At 43.3% G+C, this 26,061-nt stretch overlaps 1 protein-coding gene across 1 annotated transcript in view; it reads left to right on the plus strand.

Annotated features, from left to right (window-relative positions):
* Positions 1-26,061, plus strand: part of LOC124556403 — a 692,955-nt gene that overhangs the window by 384,892 nt on the left and 282,002 nt on the right. Inside the window, exon 5 of the mRNA XM_047130364.1 lies at positions 17,690-18,035. Within this exon, the coding sequence (XP_046986320.1) occupies positions 17,690-18,035 (346 nt within the window). The remainder of the gene's footprint in view (positions 1-17,689; positions 18,036-26,061) is intronic.

Raw genomic sequence — 26,061 nt, forward strand, 5'->3', positions numbered from 1 at the left:
AAACTGACATATGGCGCCTCTACAACACAATGCATGCACGTTTGGATGACTGTATTCAATGTTCTGGCGGTTACATCGTTTATTAATGTACCAGCATTTCACATTTTCAATGCCTTATGTCACTCTTACATTAACCTGTGATCTTGCAGTGCTAATTATTTAAATATGTTACCTATACAAGAGTATTCGCTAAATTTCGTTACTCTATATTAATTATGTTTTGGTGTTGCGATTTTTTTCAGTCATTGTATATGCGAGGCACTGAAGATGATGAGATTGTTTTTTGTATTGGTGTTCCTCACATTCTCTGATTCCCCAGTTAACCCTCAAGTTACGTGACATATGCGGCCAACAACTAAAGAACATCAGGACTGCGTTCTCCATCTGAAAAAAAAAAAAACGGGAATGGAGAGTCCAATATCTTTCATGCCAGAACGTGTGGATAATGACGTCATTTAGTGTATAAATGGCATAGCTAGTTTTCGCGAAAAGCTGCGCTGTTCCCCGGTAATCACTGCTTTATGTTTGCCGGAAAAAGGACTGCGGTAGACGACATCCATCAGTCAACCACTGTGTACATCTTTCCGTTGAGTCCAATGGGATGAAGTTACCCGATTTTGTTTCGTATTCAACGTTGTCATTTTACGTATGGTTTATTTATCAGCGAGTGATCTCTACACCATGCAGTATGAATTATCTTTCCAGTACATATCCTCTAACACCTTCAGTATTACTAATTATGTTTTCAATTAATCTAAACTTTGAATTTAGAAAATATCAAACTTAAAGTCTGTTTTCAGTGGTTCAGAAACAATCATAAAGTCTGTTTTCAGTGGTTCAGAAACAATCTTAAATGATTAAAACAGTTAAATAAAATGATAAATAGAGAAATTAACTTTTATGCCTAAGTAACCGAGATATGGCAACGATAAGATGCAGGTACGCTCAAACAAGTCTCGTTTCTTTGAAAACTGACCGTGTTTGATGTTGATTTTCAGTTCAGTAAATATTTCCCGTTGAAAGTGTTGCTTCTAATTATACAGCTTTCATAAATTAAAATTTCGCAAACGATGGGTGAATCTTGTTCACTCAGCTATGCTAAAAAGAGGTTATGCAATATCACGCATAGCTTTCCGAATGAGAACTGGACCCAATCTTCAATGTGGACCGAAGATTTATTTTCATAATTGTATTTACTGGCGAAGGGCAAGCGTTCAACTTCTTCTCAAGCCATTTTCAGATAATTACATTTAATTGAGAAAATTAATCGTAGAATAATATTTTCTTTTATACCAATCTTCCAACAAGTACTATATAGTAAATGCTGCCCTGTGCTCATGTTACGAATATAATACATAGATTATTGCCCTTCTTATTGTACTGACCGAGGTCAACACGTTCTACACCTACACCTACATCTACATAGATACTGCGCGCCGGCCGCTGTGGCCGAGCGGTTCGAGGCGCTTCAGTCCGGAACCGCGTGACTGCTACGGTCGCAGGTTCGAATCCTGCCTCGAGCATGGATGTGTGTGATGTCCTTAGGTTAGTTAGGTTTAATTAGATCTAAGTCTTGGGGACTGATGACCTCAGATGTTAAGTCCCGTAGTGCTTAGAGCCATTTGAACCAGATACTCCGCGAGCTAGAGTACGGTGTGTGGCAGAGGGTACTCTGTACCATTAGTTGTTATTTCCTTTCCTGTTCCGCAAATAGAGCGAGGGAAAATGAGTATCTATATGCCTCCGTATGAGCCCTAATTTCTCGTATCTTATCTTTGTGGTCCTTACGCGTAATATATGTTGGCGGCAGTAGAATCGATCGCCTATCAGCTTCAAATGGCGGTTCTATAAATTTTCTCAATAGTGTTTCTCAAAAAGAACGTCACCTTCCCTCCAGGGATCCGCATTTGAGTTCCCGAAGCACCACCGTAACACTTACGTGGTGTTCGAACCTACCGGTAACAAATCTAGCAGCCCGCGTCTTAATTGCTTCGACGTCTGCATCAATCCGACCTGGTACAGATCCCAAACACTTGAGCAGTACTCAAGAATAGTACGCACCAGTGTCCAATATGCGGTCTCCTTTACAGATGAACCACACGTACATAGAAATCTCCCAACAAACCGAAGTCGACCACTCACCTTTCCTACCACAATCCTCACATTCCCATTCCATTTCATATAGCTTTGAAACGTTACTCCAAGATATTTAAACGACGGGACTGTGTCAACCAGGACACTAGTAGTATAGTATCCGAACATTACAGAGTTAATCTTCCTACTCATCCGCATTAAGTTACATTTTTACATATTTAGTACTAGCTGCCATTCATCGCACCTATTGGAAATTTTGTGTAAGTCGCCTTGCGTCTTCCTACAGTCATTCAACTTCGACACCTTACCGTACACCACGGCATCATCAGCGAACAACAGCACATTGCTGCCCACCCTGTCCGCCAAATCATTTACGTATGTAGAGAACAATAGTGGTCCTATCACAATTCTCTTGAGCACTCCTAACGATACCCTTGTCTCTGATGAACATTCGCCGTCGAGCACAACATACTGATTTCTATTATTTAAGAAGTCTTCGAGCCACTCACATATCTGTGAACTTATTCCATATACTTGCACCTTCGTTAACAGCCTGCAGTGGGGCACCGCCTCAAATGCTTTCCGGAAATCGAGAAATATGGAATCTGCCTGTTGCCCTTCATCCATAGTTCTCACTATATCATGTGAGAAAAGCGCAAGCTGAGATTCGCACAAGCACCGCTTTCTAAAACCATGCTGATTCGTGCACATAAGCTTCTCAGTCTCAAGAAAGTTTGTTATGTTCCAACAGAGAATATGTTCAGTGATTTTGAAGCAAACAGAAGCCAGGGATATTGATTTGTAATTTGGCGGGCCCATTCTTTTACCTTTCTTATACAGTGGAGCAATCTGCGCTTTTTTACACTCCTTGGGACTCTGTGCTGAGCGAGAGATTCGTGATAAATGCAAGCTAAAATCGAACTGGGATTCCATCCGGACCTGAAGATTTATTTGCTTTCAAATCTTTCACTTGTTTAACTACGCCAGGTATGCTTATTACTACGTCGTCCATACGGGAGTCTGTCCGATGGCCAAATGACGGTATGTTTGTACGATTCTCCGGTGTAAACGATGTCTTGAATGTGAAATTTAAAACTTCAGCTTTCGTTTTGCTATCTCCAGCTGCCACACCAGACTGGTCTACAAGGGACTGAATGGAAGCCTTAGACCCACCTGGCGATTATGCATACGACCAGAATTTTCTCGGGTTCTCTGCCAGATCTTTTGCTGAGGTGTGACTGTGGTAGCTTCGAGCATACATCTTTTCACAGACGGACGAATCTCTACCAACCTTCGCTTGTCGTCATTCATGCTTTCCCTTTTGAGCCGAGAGTGCAACAGCCTCTGCTTTTTCAGAATCCGCCGAATTTCGCTCTAGATACCGGCTCCCAGGTTGATGCCATGTTTCTCGACTTTCGAAACGCGTTTGACTCAGTTCCGCACTGTCGTTTGGTCCAAAAACTGCGCGCTTACGGTCTGTCCGATGACATATGCGGTTGGATAAAAAGTTTTCTAACAGACAGAGAGCAGTATGTCGTCCCGAATGGGGTGACTTGAACAGAAACAAGCGTAACTTCAGGTGTGCCCCAGGGCAGCGTAATACGTCCACTGCTTTTTACGATTTACTTAAACTATCTGGTTGATGGTATTGACAGTGACATTAGATTGTTTGCCGATGGTACTGTAGTCTACAAGAAAGTAGTATCACACGAAAGTTGTGAACAAAACAATGAGGATTTGCAGAAAACAAATGTGTTGTGTAATGACTGGCAGTTATCTCTCAATATTAGTAAGTGTAACCTACTGCGTATTACAAGGCGAAAATCCCCATTAATGTACGAGTACAAAATAAATGTCCAGAAGAAGCCTGAAGCGATGCAGTTCTTCAACAAAGGAAATTGCTTACAATACGTTAGTTCATCCAGTCGTAGAGTATTGTTCGTCTGTATGGGATCCTCATTCAAGAGATTGAAAAGGTCCAAAGAAGATCGGCAAGATTCGTGACTGGTAAACGGAAGTGGCTGCTCACTAAATTCCGAAATTCGATCTTCGCCGAGGATGTAGAGCATATGTTATTACCACCAATTTTCAAATCGCGCAATGATCACCTTTCAAAGATAAGGGAAATTAGAGCTCGTACTGAGGCGTTCAGACAGTCGCTTTTCTCTCGTGCGATCCGTGACTGGAAGGAAGGGGGGGGGGGATATGACTTTGGCGCGAATTATGCCCTCTGCCGCACACCGCTTGGTGGCTAGTGTAGTATATATGTAGATGTAGATCTTTTATCCACTTACTAGGTACATAACACTCCATACCACAATTTACAATAACTGCTTATCCGCTCTAGCTAGCAGAAACACTCTCCTAGCATTCTTGACTAATTTATTAAATTTCGTAATCATAGTTGCTATAATGACATCATGGTCGCTAGTCCATGTTTCTATACTGACTCTGTCGATAAGGTGCGGCCTATTTGTAGCTACCAGCTCTAGCATGATTGCTACTATCGCAGGTTCGAATCCTGCCTCGGGCATGGATGTGTGTGATGTCCTTAGGTTAGTTAGGTTTAAGTAGTTCTAAGTTCTAGGGGACTGATGACCTCGTATGCTAAGTCCCATAGTGCTCAGAGCCATGTGAACCATTTGGATTACAATTCATAAATATTATAATTGTTATGCTCAAGTATGCACAGTACATAAAACTATTCCAAAATATATGTGCCGTAAAGCCAATACAAACTACTACAAAAATCTGTTGTACGCAAGAAATAAATTGCAAAAAAAAAATGGCTCTGAGCACTATGGGACTCAACTGCTGTGGTCATAAGTCCCCTAGAACTTAGAACTACTTAAACCTAACTAACCTAAGGACATCACACACATCCATGCCCGAGGCAGGATTCGAACCTGCGACCGTAGCGGTCGTGCGGTTCCAGACTGGAGCGCCGGCCACTCCGGCCGGCAAATAAATTGCATTTATTATTGAGCTCGAGGCACAATTGTTAATACATTTCCCACGCATCCGCGAGGAGCGGTGTTTAAATCCAAGACCGGTCTAATTTTGTATTCGTCAACTGTTAAAAGTAAATGTAAGCGAACACAATAGTCTACGCTCATTCGTCATTTTTTTTAAAATACCTTTCTGAAAGAAGAAGGCTGTTCAACATGATGTTCGCTCTTACTGTCATTCGTGCCACAAAGTAGTAGTTTTGGAAACTGCCATTAATCATACTTATTACGAACCGGTGTAATCACAGCTACAAACAAAATACAAAGGGTGAGTGGCGTAATAACGGTCACATACTTCGCTCAGCAGTGCGGTTAACCACTCGTCATCGAGTTATCGACCTCCCAACTCAAGGGCTTTCCAAGTAGGATCTGACTGTGCTGAAATCAAACATTAATCTCTGATTAAGACCGCACAACAGAACTCGACTCCGAATATCTGGCTGCCAGCCCACAATCCGGCTTTGGTACCCGGCTTGGAACAAGGTTTGCATTTATCGCTAATGTACAAAGCCCTCGGCACGTGCTTTCATTCATGACGGGTGCCCGTCTTTGAGCTGTGTTGGCATCTGGTGTTTCAGAATCCTGTGATTACTGTTGCGTCCGTAATTAATAAGAGAAATAGAAAGGTTACTGCAAAAAATATCTCTATTTTCTTAGTCAGACGACAGAAGATATTTCGGTTTCCGGATAGAGAGTGAAGATTTTCACGTCGTGGTAAATAAAGCTTTCGCGACTCTTAGCTCATTTCCTTTCGTACTTAAGGCACCGGATTTATGTAGACACTTTAGTTTCTTGTATGTAATGAACTCACAGAGAAATTATTGGCAAACAACGTATATCTACCTGTATAACAACATTTGTGTGCCCACGTCTTGTACGCGTTATTTATGCCTTTCGGCGATCTGGGGGGGGGGGGGGGGGGGGGGCCTCTGCGTGGACACAGAAAAAAAAGGTACAGGCGGTGATTTACGGTTATGGGTCGGAGATTTATGTAAAAACATTAGTGATTTTTGTCAGTCTCATACTCTCTTTTTTAAATTCTGGATGCAAGCAAATATATATCCTGAAAAAATCCATGAATAAAATGTTCTGTTCTATGTGAGGTTTAGACCCGTGAAATTGTATAATAATCCTATCTTAATACCATTTGTTGAAGGAACAGAACAAGAGAAGGACAGAAACAGCTTACTTTGCGCAACAAAGTAATAATGGGCGTAAATGAACATTAGACTGAATTCTGCAAAACATACTAAGCTGTGATAAGCTCATAGCCTGGCATCAATAACGTGTAAGTAACCCAGTTCATAGCCAAGTTACGTGAAGTGAGCTGGCTTGAGTCATTCTGTTAACCTGACTTTTCCATTTAGAATTCTGACATTAAAGATACCTGACAGTTACGTCGTATATAAAGTGATGAACCGCCAGCTTTCTCTACATCTACAACTTCTGACTTATCTTCTGGTCTGAAAAACAAGCAAAGAAATAGAGGAAGCGTACTGCTGATTGCAGTTCTAAGAAACGTATATACTGATTGTAATAATGGCTAAGAAAAACTGCTCTCTCTGTTCAAGGCAGAAAATCCACTCTACGTGAGATAGCAGTATGCCTACTGGAAAGTGCATTGTCAACTGTAGACTAGTAGACTCTTAAAGCAGCCACAAGGGATCACGAATGAACCCTAGAATCTTTGATCTAGAAACTATAATTGCCTTTAAAGGATTATAATGGCCATAATAACGCACACAACATCCATGTGCGGAATACGTGGTACAATAAATTGCAATAACTCAAAGGTTCAAACAAAAGAATTCCATACGCATCATAAAGTATTGATTAGGACTTACTAAACGAGTGTGTGATGATTTCAACTACGCTGTTATTCGGCTGGGTTAATTTAAACCTAATTTTGTACTGTGCTTTGGGAACTGACCATCAAAATAAACAACGATTAGCGCCAAGTGGCCGTGCGGTTAAAGGCGCTGCAGTCTGGAACCGCAAGACCGCTACGGTCGCAGGTTCGAATCCTGCCTCGGGCATGGATGTTTGTGATGTCCTTAGGTTAGTTAGGTTTAACTAGTTCTAAGTTCTAGGGGACTAATGACCTCAGCAGTTGCGTCCCATAGTGCTCAGAGCCATTTGAAAATAAACAACGATTACATCATTTCAGCATAGACAAGTGCTCGTTAAACATCTGCAAATGCTGTAAATACCACTACACCAATCCTTGAAATACAATCCAGCACAACATCTGAGAAAGCGCAACAGAACATGACCCTAGTTCTACTTAATACATTACTCAACCACAGCAGCGTCTCTGCACACAAACGTATGAGGACCGGAATCCCAAGGCAAAGGGTATTGAACCACTACTCCCTTTCTGCGTTTAAAGTAAACATTCCCGAGTGGACCACGTGGCATGCTCGGCTCGACCCTGACTGGTTGCCGCAACCCCTCACGATAGAATTTCCCGCAGAGTGTCTGCAAACACAAAAATCTGTTCTGAAAGTTCCGACTGTGACAGATAACTTCCACTTTAAAAGCACAGTGTTACGAGAAAAGGAAAATCGGCTACTTCATTCACCATGCAAAAATCGGAGTTCTGTCTGAAAAATATCTGTTATTATATCTTCATTTAAATGCACTGTAACAGAGAGTACGTTAAGGTTAGGAATTGTCTTGCTTATTTCTCTTTTTAATTGATATGTGTAAACCCAATACGTTATAAACGTGTTTTAGATGAGATAATGTGAAATTTGACGTTTCCTTTTCGGCGTTTACCTACCTGACATGTGGATTATTTTGTGAATCCGTTGCGAAGACTACAACACTCCAGTTCACTTTCGTACATTCCCCATAGAAGAGCGTCTTTGGTGTCTAAATCACGCAGTTATCTCTCTCTCTCTCTCTCTCTCTTTGTTAAAAATTTCTTTTACATTGTAATCAACGGTTTTACTCAATCCATTACAGTCAAGTGTAACTGAGCAGCAAATTCTCTGTGGCTTTGCTTAGCTTTAATGAAATTCTGTATATCAAATCAACCCAGTATCAAGATGTCTGCCTTACGATAGTATGAAAGAACTGATAACAGCACAATAAAGTAACAACAAGGCAATAATCCTGCAATTCAGTCATTCAAATTTAGTTAACTCAATAACTTCGTAGAGAGCAGTATCAGCAACCTATAGATAATAATATCAGCTCATGTAGGGACGAACGCTTTCAAAAATTAAATATAAAGCGAACAATCTGAATGTTAATGAAGCAATTCATTGAAAGTTTTATGTGTGAGGGTATGTTTGCAGATATCGGCATGATGAAGTCTGTGGTGATTGGTAATTTTATGTGGTTGGTAGCATTGGTCAATAAAGTTATAACGTAGAAGTGGTAATGTAAATTTTGAGGCCTGCCGCCTAGAAATTAGCTGCAAAACTCATTAGAAGATAATAATTGATTAGTGTTTGCTTTACTGCATTTGAGGCTTCTGTTGGTGCTTTTCGGTTTACTGTAAAAGTAGAATCGTTAGTGATCCCATAAATACCGTAAAAGTAAGAAGGAAACCTTCACCTGGCCTAGCTGAAGAACTGAAACAGCTCATACACATCAGAGACGCTGCACATCTGGCACACAAAATTATGCCCCACGCCTGAAAATCAAATTGATTTCAAGCAGAAGAGCAACAGATTGAGTGAAATTGAGAAATGCAAAGCTCACGCATAGCCCTACATTAACATACAACAGAAATAGGTCAGCTGTTCTGTGGATAAACCTGCGTGGTCTTGGTATAGGCAAACTAAAAGCTGCTGATGATCCCATTGTCCCAACCGAAGAACTAAACCGATACTTCACATTACCTACAACCAGAACTGAACTACAACCGAAACAGACTCATTGATTATATTAGGGGGGGTCACCGACTATAACTACAAAAAATTCTTATAAGGCATGTTGCTGGAATACCGTCAATGGACACGATGGTATCACAGTCCAAATGGTGAAGAGTATTACTGAACCACTACTGCACACTATAACAGATATCTTCAACTACTCTTTAACGACAAATGTTTTCGCTGAGGCCTGGAAGCAGGGACTCGTTAAGCCACTACCTAAAAAGAATGTTGCCACAGCACCGTCTGATTACCGGCCTACTTTCGTTCTTCCTGCACTGTCCAATGCCTCAGAATATAATAGTCCAAGACCAGCTAACAAACTGCGTAACTACAAACAACTTACTAGGCGATTACCAAACAGCTTTCCGTTTACATCGCAGCACAACATCTACTTTAATATAGGTAACAGATAACATGAAGTTTCCACCAATCTACCAGACGCAACTAACTTGTGCTTCAACAGGGTCTTTGACACTGTCGACTTAGACATCTTGCTTGCCAAACTTAGCAGCCTAAATAACTCGCCAACGGCAGTGCAGTGTGACTATGTAGACTTTAAGGGCGCATTAGCAGCTAAAAATTCTTGTCGCCAAATCAGACTGTCATCTGCGCACAATATTTCTGATCTGCAGTGCAACTGTTCCGCTCATACTTGACGTGATGGCAGCAATGCGTATGTCCTGCACCATTAAGCCACAATGGAGGCAGGAAGTATCACGCGTCCCCCATCGTCTGGTATTAGGTCTTATACTCTTCTCAGTGTACGTAAATGATGTGTCAACAGCTTTGCCCTACTGAAAATACCAAATGTACGCTGATGGTCTCCGGTTGTATATAAGTGCAAAACCAATAAACCAGGAGACAGCTATCGAGAATCTAAATTCCGACCTGTGTGCACTATCAAAATGGGCGCAGCATATAGGATTAAAGCTTAACTCATTCAAAACCCAAGCGATATTAGTTGGTCATTCTAGGCTCATTACCCTGAAATATCGGGGATCCCTACTACGTTTAACTCTAAATGGGACAAATCTCAACTTCTCTACTTCAGCGCAGAGTCTAGGAGAAATAATAGATGAAAATCTAAATTGTACTGAGGACATAACTGTAATGTGCAAGAAGGCATAAGCATCTCTCCACGTCCAACAAAAATATAAAAAAATTCTTCCCTCTTCACCTGCGAAAGAAACTTTTACAAGCATTTGTACTTCCATTCATTGATTGCAGCTATTTTAGCCTGCAAGGTATTTCTCAGGAGAGCTCACGGCTCCTGGAACTTGCTATGAATGCCTGTGTTCGTTATATCTGTGATGTTCGACTCTTTGATCGTATTTCACCATCAAATGCACAGCTATCCTGGCTGAGTGCAGACAAGCGCAGAGATTTCCACACCCTCTGTTTTCTCTACTGTCTTATCAACAAACACAGTCCGTCATATCTCTTCTAGACCTTGACGCTCTTGTCTGAGCAACGTGGCAGAGGCACCCGTTCCCACCAGAGCAAAATCCTTTCTGTCTCATTCCACCGTTCAGCCACTTGCTCGAAGTCCTCATTAGTAGTAGGAAATAATCTCGCGTATTGTATTAGAGAACTGAATAACATCTCCAGCTTCACAAGACTGTTAATAAAATATCTGTTATGATTACCATGGTCCCTGAACGCACTCGTTACCCTTTTGCATCCTTCTTTCCAACAAGATTTTATTCATTTCCCAGTATTCTTAGCTGAATCACTCTTTAAAGTTCCTTTCCCAAGAACTCGCTATATCAGAAAACGTTTATATTGTATACCTATAAATTCTTTTTATATTTGCCGCTGTAATAATAATAATTATTATTATTATTGCCTCTATTACTGGGAGCAGCTGCAGTGGTACAAGCACTTCCAGCATTACTTTTTTAGTTCCCTAGTCAGTTATTTACTGACATTGCCACTTTAGACACTCAAACAATATTAGTACTTTTTTCAAATTAAAATTATTATTTTTTAGGTAGCTACGATGTGAAAAAGTTGCTGTATGTGTGAAAACTTGGTCCGATGTAAGATGGGGTTAAATAAATAAATAAAACTAACTGGCTGCTCTAGATAAATGGCTAGAGAATATACCGTTAAAATTTGAGCATTTGCTGCGGTTATTTATTATTTAGATTTCGCCTCATACGTGTAGAATTAGGGTAATTTGGACCTTGGTATCTGGGAAACGGATAAAGATATCAAGAAAATTTCCGAGGCTGTTCGAGATCGGGATCTTAGGAATATATAGCAAAACTTTCATCCATTTGCTGTGCATAGCGGTCTTTCAATAATCGGCTGGGTTTTGGTCCGCTGGTGACGGCGAAAATATTTCTTACTGTTTCGTTATTTATTATCAAAATGTAATGTCTTATAGTGCTGGTATATTAATTGCTTTATCTAATCGGTTTGGCGATGTCGTTATTTTAATTCATAATGCTTGAATATTAAATTTTGGGAGTTGGAATTATATTTATTATTATGACTTTATTTCGAGTTATTTTGAAATAAAGCTTATTGCTGTATTAATTGTTCTAGCTGTTATAACTAAGAGAGCTCAGATTCCTTTTTCTTCTTGACTTTCTGCCGCTATAGCTGCTCCTACTGCTGCTTCTGCCTTGGTTCATTCTTCTCCTCTTGTTACTGTGGAAGTTTATTTGTTAATTCGTTTTAGACCAATGTAAGAGATTTATAATTGTGGTTGGTTTTTAGTTTTAATTAGTTGTATAACTATATTTATGGCTGGCGTGGGGGCAAATTTTGAGTTTGATTTAAAGAAGATTATTGCTCTTTCTACTTTAAGACAACTTGGTTTAATAATAAGAATTTTGGTTATAGGTTATCCAAAGCTTGCTTTATTTCATCGATTGTCTCATGCTTTATTTAAGGCATAATTATTTTTGTGTGCGGGTTCAATCATTCATAATTCAAACGATTCTCAGGATATTCGTTTTATGGGTTCCATTGTTAATTTTATGCATTTAACTTCTGTCTGTTTCAATGTTTCTAGGTTGTCTTTGTGTGGTATGCCTTTTTTGGCTGGGTTTTATTAAAAAGGGTTTTGTTCTTGAGATGGTTTGCTTAAGATGAATTAATTGTTTAATTTATCTTTATTTTTTTACAGGTTTAACTTGTTCTTATTCTTTTCGTTTATTTTATTATTCAATATCTGGCATAATAATTTTTACTCAAGATTTTCTTTTGACAATAAGGGTTATTATATTTCATTTGGTATAATTGCTTTACTATTTGTTGCTGTTTTTGGTGGTAGTCTTTTGTCTTGATGAATTTTTCCTATTCCTCATGTGATTGTTTTACCTTGTTATTTGAAATTTTTAACAATTACTGTTGATGTTTTAGGTGCTTCTTTAGGTTATCTTATTTCTAAGTTTGATATTTCTCACAATTTATTTTCTTTGAATATATTGTCTTTTGTTAGATTTGCTGGTTCTATGTGATTTTTACCTTTCCTTTCAAATACATTTGTTAGATATATACCTTTAAAGTTGGGTCATTATTCATCAAAGTCTTTTGGTTATGGTTGGGGTGAGGTATCAGGTGGTCAAGGTTTGTATAGATTATTTATTTATTCAATAAATGGTATTGGAGGTTGCTACGACACAAATTTTAAGAGTTACCTTTCAACTTTTATTTTTTGGGTACTTACTTTAGTGATTTTTCTTATACCTAAATAGCTTGTAATTATAGTGTAATACTGAAGATTTTAAGGAAGTATTTTTATTTTTACATATTTATAAATATAATTTATATTATTTTTACAGTGAAAATGTAATGTTTTATTTAAACTATATAAATGTTGGAAATGTTAATGGAGTTTAAATGCTAATATAAAAAGTTAGCAACTTACATATTGTTTTTACATATCGTTAATTGGATCTTTATAGTGCAATTATATTATTAACAGTAATACATCTCTTTTTGGCTTCAATTAATAAAGAATAAGGGTAATTATCTACCAACCTTTCAGGTCGAAACTGACTGCAATATTTCGCTTCTTATTCTGTTTAAGGTTGATTACTTATATCATTACTTTCTGAATGTACCATATATGTTATAGTTGTTATGCTAATTGTAGAGCCCCTTAATTTCATCCATGGTATAGTCCACCTAATAGGACTAGAGAGGAAGAATATTGTTGATACTGTTCAGATTATAATGTCTGATGCTTTTAAAATAATTGCAGTTGGTAGAATGAATGCAATTTTTACATCGAAGATTAGAAAAATTACAGCGATTAGAAAGAATTGGATGGATAATGGTATTCGTGCCGAAGTTTTTGGTTCAAATACACATTTAAATGGTGATCTTTCTCATTCATCGATTAATTTTTTTTGATAGTGTTGTTGTGAGGATTATAACAATTATTGGGATAATAAATCTAATAAAAGCTCTCATAGATAGGACTAGGATTTTCTTGATTTATATGTATTTCTGATTAGAAGTCAAATGTACTATTTATAGTAGAAAAACAATTATCTACCTCATCATTAAATTGAATCTGAACTACACTCCTGGAAATGGAAAAAAGAACACATTGACACCGGTGTGTCAGACCCACCATACTTGCTCCGGACACTGCGAGAGGGCTGTACAAGCAATGATCACACGCACGGCACAGCGGACACACCAGGAACCGCGGTGTTGGCCGTCGAATGGCGCTAGCTGCGCAACATTTGTGCACCGCCGCCGTCAGTGTCAGCCAGTTTGCCGTGGCATACGGAGCTCCATCGCAGTCTTTAACGCTGGTAGCATGCCGCGACAGCGTGGACGTGAACCGTATGTGCAGTTGACGGACTTTGAGCGAGGGCGTATAGTGGGCATGCGGGAGGTCGGGTGGACGTACCGCCGAACTGCTCAACACGTGGGGCGTGAGGTCTCCACAGTACATCGATGTTGTCGCCAGTGGTCGGCGGAAGGTGCACGTGCCCGTCGACCTGGGACCGGACCGCAGCGATGCACGGATGCACGCCAAGAACGTAGGATCCTACGCAGTGCCGTAGGGGACCGCACCGCCACTTCCCAGCAAATTAGGGACACTGTTGCTCCTGGGGTATCGGCGAGGACCATTCGCAACCGTCTCCATGAAGCTGGGCTACGGTCCCGCACACCGTTAGGCCGTCTTCCGCTCACGCCCCAACATCGTGCAGCCCGCCTCCAGTGGTGTCGCAACAGGCGTGAAAGGAGGGACGAATGGAGACGTGTCGTCTTCAGCGATGAGAGTCGCTTCTGCCTTGGTGCCAATGATGGTCGTATGCGTGTTTGGCGCCGTGCAGGTGAGCGCCACAATCAGGACTGCATACGACCGAGGCACACAGGGCCAACACCCGGCATCATGGTGCGGGGAGCGATCTCCTACACTGGCCGTACACCACTGGTGATCGTCGAGGGGACACTGAATAGTGCACAGTACATCCAAACCGTCATCGAACCCATCGTTCTACCTTTCCTAGACCGGCAAGGGAACTTGCTGTTCCAACAGGACAATGCACGTCCGCATGTATCCCGTGCCACCCAACGTGCTCTAGAAGGTGTAAGTCAACTACCTTGGCCAGCAAGATCTCCGGATCTGTCCCCCCATTGAGCATGTTTGGGACTGGATGAAGCGTCGTCTCACGCGGTCTGCACGTCCAGCACGAACGCTGGTCCAACTGAGGCGCCAGGTGGAAATGGCATGGCAAGCCGTTCCACAGGACTACATCCAGCATCTCTACGATCGTCTCCATGGGAGAATAGCAGCCTGCATTGCTGCGAAAGGTGGATATACACTGTACTAGTGCCGACATTGTGCATGCTCTGTTGCCTGTGTCTATGTGCCTGTGGTTCTGTCAGTGTGATCATGTGATGTATCTGACCCCAGGAATGTGTCAATAAAGTTTCCCCTTCCTGGGACAATGAATTCACGGTGTTCTTATTTCAATTTCCAGGAGTGTATATGCTGTACATTTGTATACTTTTGTAGGTACATGTAGTGATATATGTGCCCCTGTCTGTGAAATGTGTTGTAAATAGAGTTAGTAACAAAGAAGCAACAAATTAAATCGTTATGCATGATGTGGCAATTTTTCACGAAACTCAGTGTTTGACATCATATGTCCTGAACTATGTGTCATAGACTGCTATATTTTTATGGGTACATGCAGCTATATATGAGGATACTGTCCACGAAATACGTTGCGAATAGAATTGCTAGCAAAGTGGTAATATCGTGCTGTAGTTCAGTGTTTATACGCCGTATCTCCTGAGCTAAGTGTATAATGATGTAATTTTATTGGTACCCTCAGTGGTGTATGTGGATACCGTCGAAAAATATTTGCCACGAATACAGTTATTAGTAAAGAAGTCACAAACTAAAACATCATAATTCATGTGGCAGTTTTACTGTATGAACAGCGAAAATCTAGTAAGTGACAAACTTTTCCCCTTTCATCTTTTTACGGGGATCGTCACCGACAAAGATTCACAAAGGTTTGAAATTGTGAGTAAAGACTGTTGCAAGTGCTCTCATTCTGAAATACTGGATGGCGAAAGTATGGGCATTCTCACATCGTGTGCTACACTGCTTTTTCACCCACACCCCTACACTTTTGATTGGTGGATGGTTCTTACACCCACATTGATCTTTACAGATAGTAAATGATACACTACTGGCCATTAAAATTGCTACACCACGAAGATGACGTGCTACAGACGCGAAATTTAGCCGACAGAAAAAAGATGCTGTGATGTGCAAATGATTAGCTTTTCAGAGCATTCACACAAGGTTGGCACCCGTGGCGACACCTGCAACGTGCTGACATGAGGAAAGTTTCCAACCGATTTCTCACACACATACAGCAGCTGACCGGCGTTGTCTGGTGAAACGTTGCTGTGATGCCTCGTGTAAGGAGGAGAAATGCGTACCATCACGTTTCCGACTTTGATAAAGGTCGGATTGTAGCCTATCGCGATTGCGGTTTATCGTATCGCGACATTGCTGCTCACGTTGTTCGAGAGCCAATGACTGTTAGCAGAATATGGAATCGGTAGGCTCAGGAGGGTAATACGGAGCGCCGTGCTGGATCCCAACGGCCTCGTATCACTAGCAGTCGAGATGACAGGTATCCTATTCGCATGGCTGTAACGGATCGTGTAGCCACGTTTCGCTCCCTGAGCCAACAGATGGGGACGTTTGCAAGACAACAACCATCTGCACGAACAGTTAGACGACGTTTGCAGCAGCGTGGACTATCAGCTCGGAGTCCATGGCTGCGGTTACACTTGACGCTGCGTCACAGGCAGGAGCGCCTGCGATGGTGTACTGAACGACGAACCTGGGTGCACGAATGGCAAAACGTCATTTTTTCGGAGGGATCCAGGTTCTGTTTACAACATCATGATGGTCGCACCCGTGTTTGGCGACATCGCGGTGAATGCACATTGGAAGCGTGTATTCGTCATCGCCATACTGGCGTATCGCCCGGCGTGATGGTATGGGGTGTCATTGGTTACACGTCTCGGTCACCTCTTGTTCGCAATGACGGCACTTTGAACAGTGGACGTTACATTTCAGATGTGTTACGACCCGTGGCTCTACCCTTCATTTTCTCCCTGCGAAACCCCACATTTCAGCAGGATAATGCACGTCCGCATGTTGCAGGTCCTGTGGATACAGAAATGTTCGACTGCTGCCCTGGCCAGCACATTCTCCAGGTCTCTCACCAACTGAAAACGTCTGGTCAATGGTGGCCGAGCAACTGGCTCGTCACAATACGCCAGTCACTACTTTTGATGAACTGTGGTACCGTGTTGAAGCTGTATCGGCAGCTGTACCCTTGCACGCCATCCGAGCTCTGTTTGACTCAATGCCAACGCGTATCAAGGCCGTTATTACGGCCAGAGCTGGTTGTTCTGGGTACAGATTTCTCATGATCTATGCACCCAAATTACGTGAAAATGTAATCAAATGTCAGTTCTAGTATACTATATATGTCCAATGAATACTCGTTTATGATCTGCATTTCTTCTTGGTGTAGCAATTTTAATGACCAGTAGTGGATATGTACCAAGTATGGGTGAAATCGGTACCGTGATTTAGAAGGAGATATGGAACATACGTACATACATAATTTTTATAATTTTTTTATGGATAATATTAACTAGCGTTTCACAGTAATGCTTAGTGTAAGGAATGTATCAATACTATCCTCAGACAATATTATATTTTTGTAGAAGCATACGTGTCCGATACTACTCGATCTTTTGCTGAATTGTGCTGCAAGAAGGATATGATCTTCTGCAGCCGACTGGGAACTTCAAGTTAGTTATGAGACGAGGGTTGCCTGTTCGTCATTGGAATAGGTTGCTTACACAAACTCTTCCCTTTCCCCCACCCCACTAAAGAACATATGAAGGGCTTACTTCAATAGTGGTACAAGCCCATTACCTCCACTTTTCTGTCTATAATGCTTCCGAAATTAATGAGCGAAACAAACAGAATGAAATGTTCATCTCTAGCAAGAAGCCATATGCTTGAATATTTTTCAGCGCTCATTTAACCTTAGGGCTCTGTATGTCAAACTGAACAAAAATGGACTTGTATCACTATCATAATAAGCCCTTCATATGATACGTGTTAGTTTCAGTGAAGTATGATTTCAGCTCACAAAGCAGATGTCGCGTTGTGTGCAGGCGGCGTGGAGCGACCAGTTCGTGTTCAACGTGCACGCGCGGAGCGTCTTCCCGTGCGAGGACGGCGTGTCGGTGCTGTTCCAGTACCCGGAGTGCATCCTCGCGTCGGCGGACCGCATCCGCGTGTTCGCGCGGCTGCGCGCGGACGTAGCGTCTGTGGCGCCGCCGTCTACGCTGGTGTACGCGGCCGAGGCGCGCGTGACGCGCGGCCAGCACGCGCTGCGCTTCCCCTGCTCCGTCTTCTCTGAGCGCTACGTGGAGTACTGCTTCGTCTACGTCAGCCAGGCCGTCACCGGCGCCGTCTCCGACCTGCGCGTCGACTGCGTGCCCACCATGCCCGTGTCTGGTAGGTGAAGTAGCGCATCGGCTTTCGCAGTAATAGTAGCAGTTGCCGCTGCGCTAGCTGTGCTCGAAGAGTCAAAAGCCCTGCCAGTCAGAACGCTACCTTCCCCCGCGGCCGAGCGTGGACGCTGTTGCGTCACGTCAGCACTTGACGCGGCGGACAGCTGCCACACTACGTTACACGCGGCTCCCGAAACTGGAGTTCGGAAAACAATTTCCCAAAACAGCTTCTGGACGGTCACGTAAAAACTTCATTAGCGATTCTGAAAATCCGTTCAGGTTGACTGACTTCATCTTCCGCAGTCGATTTTCCCTCCCATTTAACCCTTTCACTGCTGAGTGTGCAGTAACAGTGCGCATACGCGTGTGCGGCAGGGACGCTCTGCACATCGCTGCTCGTGGCGCAGAGTGTTCGAGTGTTTGGTGCGCTGCGTCGCTATCGTCGTAGGCTCGTGTGTATTTATTCTCACCAATAAGTTCTTAAAATACAATGCACTTCCAATATTCTTTTCTGTTGAAGTTCATAAACTAGATGAAGTTAAAAAGAAGCACATTTCAGAAAGTATTTTTGCCATATACAGGATGTTTGTAAATGAATATCGGGGTTTTACCGCTGTATAATATTTATTGCATTAAACTTACAGTTATAAATGGTACGTCAAATGAAAAAGCAACTCAAACAGTTGTATTTGGCAGCAGTGCGCATGCGCAGCGCACAATGTTTCCGCTGCAATCCGCTAGATTGGTTGAACTTCACTGTACCCGAGCGCTGGATAGGCCACGAGGGGCCCAATGACAGGGCTTGCTTTGCATGGCCTCCACGTTCACCCGACGCAACGCCATGTGATTTTTTCCTTTGCGGCTTCATCAAGTATAGTGTGTACGTGCCTCTGCTACCAGCAGACCTCCGTGAATTAAGAAACCGGATTGAAGCAGCTATTGCTATAATCACTGAAGACACACTTATCAACGCTTTGGAATAACTCGGCTACAGACTTGATGTGTACCGTGCGACAAATGGGGCTCACATTGAAAATTTATAAGGTTCTCGGTAAAACTGTTTGAGTTGCTCTTTGATTTGACATATCATTTACAGCTGTAAGCTTAATATAATAAATATTATAAAGCGTTAAACCCCCGATATTCATGTATAAACACCCTTTATATTTCGAAACAAGGCACAACATACAGTCCCACATCACACTGTTTACAGTAGTACCGTGATTCCGTTCGTTTTTTCTTCTTGTTTCATATGAGGCACCTCCTTACATGTCCATGTTTCTCCTGCCTTTCTCGAAGTCACAATGCAGGGTTGGATTGTTTGGGGGAAGAGACCAAACAGCGAGGTCAACGGTCTCATCGGATTAGGGAAGGACGGGAAAGGAAGTCGGCCGTGCGTGCCGGCCGGAGTGGCCGAGCGTTTCTAGGCGCTACAGTCTGGAACCGCGCGACCGCTACGGTCGCAGGTTCGAATCCTGCCTCGGGCATGGATGTGTGTGATGCCCTTAGGTTGGTTAGGTTTAAGTAGTTCTAGGGGACTGATACCTCAGATGTTAAATCCCATAGTGCTCAGAGCCATTTGAACCATCTGATCCATTTTCACAGCCGATTTCGTTGTAGCTGCACCGCATGCAGCCGACATAGTCTTTTTTGCCTTGTCATTTCAGGGCTATCATAGCGTCGGTTGTCATGTTCCATCTCGCGTCTTTACAGCTTAAATTCAAATTTTGGCTTTCCTTTCCCGTTCCTGCGAACTGTACCTACTGCATTTGTTCTTCTTTGATGCAAGTGGTGGAAGATAGATAGAATTGTGAACCAAATGTTCACATATAGCGTGTGTTTTAAAGCGCACATTTAATAAGCAAACCTCGAAATGTATGCAGGCTGAACATTAATAAAACCGACAAACTGCAGGGACGGATTCCTGACTGGAAATGGAGGGAAAAAGATCATATAAGCATGTGTCTGGAAATGCATCGTTATCACGGTAGATGGCGCTGACGAATGAAAGTTCCTCTGACCACGTGCCGTGTCTGTAGCCCACAGAAGACGATTATGCAGAGTGATGATGCCACTTCTGGTAAAGCTTGCATCGCCGGTAAGGAGGACTGATGACAGAAATCTCATAATTTTGATGGTCTGGTGCAAAAATTGTTGTGCCTAGACAAGACAGCCTAGACACAATGAGAGGAAGCCGAAAGGCACGCGCTGAAACTCACGCAGGTGGGCGTGAGGTCTGAAACAGGATACGTAATGAATGCTATAAAGAAAAGTACGTAGCTTCTGGAATACTTAACTTTAATCCACATTTGTAGAACATCGCTCTTGATGATACATTAATAGAATCTCAATATCAATTGAATACTGCCATCCAGTTAACCGTACAAATAGTGCTGGGGATGAGTGGCACTGGGCGGAGTGGAATTAACTACATGAATGTCCATGGGCGGAGGTTCACGAGCCTGAGTATTCTTGGTTCGATTCCGATTCCGGCGTGAAGCAAAGGGCCTGGAATGGTTGTGAATGTCCGATCTGAGCTTTTTCTGGCAAACACTCTGAACATGTCCTTTTTTATTACAGAAAAAGCAAATAGCTTGGCGTGATGGGCAATTCTCCCGCGAATGTCTGGTTGCACACCGCGGGCATGATTTTAGCACTGCATTTGCGTGCTGCCGCGGGACACGTGGTTGAGAGCTTGGCGGCAGCTGCGCAGACGAGCGCGAGGGCTGTTTACGGTTCCGTGCAGCTCGCCCGGCGGGCCGGTTAACGTGACACACGGCTGGCGAAGTTGCAAATGATTCCTGAGCAAAGTCAAGTGTGTCTTGCCTATCCAATATGTCCATCACTTGTTGAAGGGAGGGATTGACTAGTTTCAAAATTTGCTCCCGTATACGAACATCAGAAACGTTCTGTGCAATTGCATCACGCACCATAGTATCTGAATAAGGGAGTCCACATTCACACTCAAAAGCACAATCCCTTGTAAGGCCTTGCAAAGTTGCAACCGACTCCCGATGAGTTTGACCGGCTGTACGTTTTGTACGAAAGAACGTATACCTTTTTGCAACTACATTGACTGATTCCTTGAAATATGGATCTAATGCAGACAAAATTTCTTCGTAGGACAGAGTTGCTACGTCGCGTCTGGGAAACAATTTCACTATCACACGGTACGTCTGCACCCCTACACACGCTAATAAGTTAGGCTGCAGCTCATTACCTTGAATTCTGTAGGCGGCGAGATGGAATCCAAATTGGCGTGACCACTCCGCCCAGCTTTCTATCGCCGCATCGAAATGACGAAAAGGGGGTGCAACTGCGAGTTGTGGCTGCGGTAGCGGTGGACGCCGCATCGTTTCACAGTGCACGTTGACCCTGGACGAGCTGTCCAAGGGCATCCAATAACGCCTGCGTCTGCTGATTCTGCAAGCGATAAAATTCGGACAGTACATCTGGAGATTGTGGCGAAGCCATGTCACAAGTAAATTAGAGCAATACAAACGCTAAATCCACTTTTGAGACTCGTCGCCAAATATGTTGTGTCTAGGCAAGACAGCCTAGACACAATGAGAGGAAGCCAAAAGGCACGCGCTGAAACTCACGCAGGCGGGCGTCAGGTCTGAAACAGGATACGTAATGAATGCTATAAAGAAAAGTACGTAGCTTCTGGAATACTTAACTTTAATCCACATTTGTAGAACATCGCTCTTGATGATACATTAATAGAATCTCAATATCAATTGAATACGGCGCCTTGCTAGGTCGTAGCAAATGTATCTGAAGGCTATGCTAACTATCGTCTCGGCAAATGAGAGTGTAGTTGTCAGTGAACCGTTCCTTGCAAACTCGGCTGTACAACTGGGGCGAGTGCCAGGACGTCTCTCTAGAACTGCCACGTGGTGGCGCTTGGTCTGTTATCACTGACAGTGACGACACGCGGGTCCGACGTATACTAGCGGACTGCGGCCGATTTAAAAGGCTACCACCTAGCAAGTGAGGTGTCTGGCGGTGACACCACAAAAATCATAAAAAAAATCCGCTACTGACAATCCTTGCACTCTTTGCAGTTGATTGGCATAGTAGAGGTTGTCACGATGTTAGCGGGGCACATGCCTGGAGGTTGTAATGGAGTTCTTCTCAATATCCTGTACAACAGGGTCCTCCAAATCTGGTGTACCCACAGCCTGCCACCTTCCTGCAGGTTTGTCTGTCTGAAAAGACCCACGGTAACACAAACATCCAAGGGAGGTTGAAATGTTGTGAGATGCAGTTGGTGTCTGTGAGAGTACTTGTTTTGGTACAGCCGTGTTGTCTCTCGACCATTTCCATCTCCTTGGCCGTACACAAACACCACATCGGCTTGTTCCGGACATGAATACCGGGCCATTTTGATTCTTACAGGACGTTGCGTCAATCACACAGCCTGCAGCACACAAAGACCACACGACACGTGGTCAGAGGAACTTCCATTCGTCAGCGCCATCTACAGTGGCAACGATGTATTTCCGAACACATGTTCCTAGAACCTTTTTTCCTTCATTTCCAGCCAGGAATCCGTCCCTGCCGTTTGGCGGTTTTATTAATGTTCACCCTGTATATCCGACGTAAGCACTGCTGGCTCGCTCAGCTCCTGTCTCATATACAGTATATGCCATTACCACTCGGGGCACGACGACTGTCTACGTATACACTGCTGAGCCAGAAAAATATGGTCACCGATCTACTATCGATATAAACCCGTCCAGGCGATAGCAGCATCTCCTGGCGAGGAACGACTGCTAGTCAGACACACGCATTGTGCATGCAGTATCAGTGAGCGCGCTGTTCGTTTGTAGAATGGGGAAGGCGCGCGATCTGTCTGAGTTTGACTGAGGGCAGATTTTGACGGCCCGGAGGCTCGGTATTTCGGAAACTGCACTACTTGTTGGGTGTTAGAGGAGTGCTGTGGTGAGTGTCTTTAACACGTGGCCACACCTAGGTGAAACCACGTCCACACGTAGTGGGGTTGGGCGGCCACCCCTCATTACAGATGTAAGACATAGTAGGCTGGGCAGAGTGGTAAAACAGGACAGGCGGCGAACTGTGACGGAACTGAAATCGGACTTAAATGCTGAGCAGAATACAAGTGTGTGTGAACACATATTGCATTGAACACGCCTATCGATGGGTCTCGGCAGCCGACGACCCAGTCATGTTGTTGTGACTTGGCAAGACAGCCAAGCCACTACGAGGTGAAGCCGAAAGGCACGCGTTTAAGCTCCCCCAGGCTGGCGAGAGGTCTGGAACAGGTAAAGTAATTATACTATCAAGAAATGTACGTAGCTGCTGGAATACTTAACTTTAATCCATAATTGGTGAACATCGGTCTGACTGTACATGCATCACAATATAAATAGCAATTGATAATGGCGCCTTGCTAGGTCGTAGCAAATGACGTAGCTGAAGGCTATGCTAACTATCGTCTCGGCAAATGAGAGCGTAATTTGTCAGTGAACCATCTCTAGCAAAATCGGCTGTACAACTGGGGCGAGTGCTAGGAAGTCTCTCTAGACCTGCCGTGTGGCGGCGCTCGGTCTGCAATCACTGATAGTGGCGACACGCGGGTCCGACGTATACTACCGAACCGCGGCCGATTTAAAGGCTACCACCTAGCAAGTGTGGTGTCTGGCGGTGACACCACACATGTGCCAATGTTAACACCATGACATCGGCAACTACGACTGAAATGGGCAAAGAAGCTGGCGGCGACTCCATTATGGTCTGGGGCCATTCACGTGGGCATCCATGGTTCCAGTGGAGCTCGTGTAAGGCACCGTGGCGGCCAAGCAGCATTATACGGTGTTTGCAGACCACGGAAGTCCCATGCGGCTTTTCGCGGATGATGCTGTAGTATACAGAGAAGTTGCAGCATTAGAAAATTGTAGCGAAATGCAGGAAGATCTGCAGCGGATAGGCACTTGGTGCAGGGAGTGGCAACTGACCCTTAACATAGACAAATGTAATGTATTGCGAATACATAGAAAGAAGGATCCTTTATTGTATGATTATATGATAGCGGAACAAACACTGGTAGCAGTTACTTCTGTAAAATATCTGGGAGTATGCGTGCAGAACGATTTGAAGTGGAATGATCATATAAAATTAATTGTTGGTAAGGCGGGTACCAGGTTGAGATTCATTGGGAGAGTCCTTAGAAAATGTAGTCCATCAACAAAGGAGGTGGCTTACAAAACACTCGTTCGGCCTATACTTGAGTATTGCTCATCAGTGTGGGATCCGTACCAGATCGGGTTGACGGAGGAGATAGAGAAGATCCAAAGAAGAGCGGCACGTTTCGTCACAGGGTTATTTGGTAACCGTGATAGCGTTACGGAGATGTTTAACAAACTCAAGTGGCAGACTCTGCAAGAGAGGCGCTCTGCATCGCGGTGTAGCTTGCTCGCCAGGTTTCGAGAGGGTGCGTTTCTGGATGAGGTATCGAATATATTGCTTCCCCCTACTTATACCTATACATCACGAATGTAAAATTAGAGAGATTAGGGCGCGCACGGAGGCTTTCAGACAGTCGTTATTCCCGAGAACCATACGCGACTGGAACAGGAAAGTGAGGTAATGACAGTGGCACGTAAAGTGCCCTCCGCCACTCACCGTTGGGTGGCTTGCGGAGTAGAGATGTAGATGTAGATGTACACCCCCTTCATGATGATCCTGTTTCTCGACGGCAGTGGCATTTTTCAACAAGATAATGCACCATGCCACAAGGACAGGAGTGTGATGCAGTGGTTCGAGGACCACAGTGGTTAGTTTCAATTGATGTGATGCCCCACTCCCCGCCGCCCAACTCACCAACCTCCCCCCCCCCCCCCCCTCCCTCCGTTTTTCTCTGGGACAGTTTGATGTATAAAGTTAAAATTTTGGTCACATACTAAGATCGATGGTCCCTTGGCGGTGTAAAAGTTTTATACTTCTAAAGCAAGGAAATCAAAATTTACGGCCATTTATGTCACACGTTTTGAAACAAAGAGACGCGCCGTCAATCCCAGTTGAGCATTTTGCGTTGACCTAGAACCATGAGACGTGGAAAGAAACTAAGTTTCACAGTACAATTACAGGAAAGTAATCGAAAGTTGTTAATTTGTAATTACATAACACGGAATTTTCGGGAGTTAAGTGACTTGTGTTCTCTGAGTGGTGCCATTTCCCTCCAGCGACCTACCAAGGTCCATGTCACGATGTGTTGTCGCTGTTATCCATGTCAAAGCTGGACATACCAGTTACTAGGAGGTGTTCATCATGTTCTGGCTGATCAATCTACGTCTTGTTTTTAAAAATGTTCGGCCACTCTAGATGGAGTGACCATATGTGCTGTGAAGGAGAAACAGAAATGTCAGACAGAATGAGGTTGTTTGCCTCTGGTATTTAAGTGAAGGGAAATAGTCATTGTGCTGACTAAATCAGAAACCGGAACAGCTGATTTCCAGGGACTATCTCTGTACAACAGCTGAGGATCGGATAATCGATTTGGACTGGTCTAACAAAACTGCTTCAATACTTACCATGTAAACACGAACGGGAAAAACGGTTTCCAAAATTCATTTTTCATTTTCCGGAATTAGTGTCTCCTGTAAACGTAGCAACCGTGGGAGGTAAGACGCCCGGTTCTTATCCTGCACCTGTAAACGCCTTCCAGCCCTGCAGTAATTCTTATATGGTTTAAGGTTTAGAAACGAGGTCTGAGTGGGCTATTTTGTTAATCGGGAAATAATCGGATCATTTTTAACAACAGAGGTGTGTAGCGTGAAACCGAACTTTCGGAAGTTGTTGAGCAGTATTTTCCGCGTACGAACAACTTATGGGAATGCAACTGGGTGATGTCTTTGACAAGGCATTTGTGCTTCAAAAATAACGAGGTGTTTGTCCGTCGAAATCTCGGCAGTTGTCGAAGGCGTCAACCGGCTGCATTCCCGTAAGCTCTCTGAATATTTATACGCCAGTAGAAACTCAGTTTCACATTTTCCGAGTAATTTGAT

The sequence above is a fragment of the Schistocerca americana genome, chromosome X (genome assembly GCF_021461395.2).
Source record: "Schistocerca americana isolate TAMUIC-IGC-003095 chromosome X, iqSchAmer2.1, whole genome shotgun sequence".
In the NCBI taxonomy this organism is placed as follows: domain Eukaryota; kingdom Metazoa; phylum Arthropoda; class Insecta; order Orthoptera; family Acrididae; genus Schistocerca; species Schistocerca americana.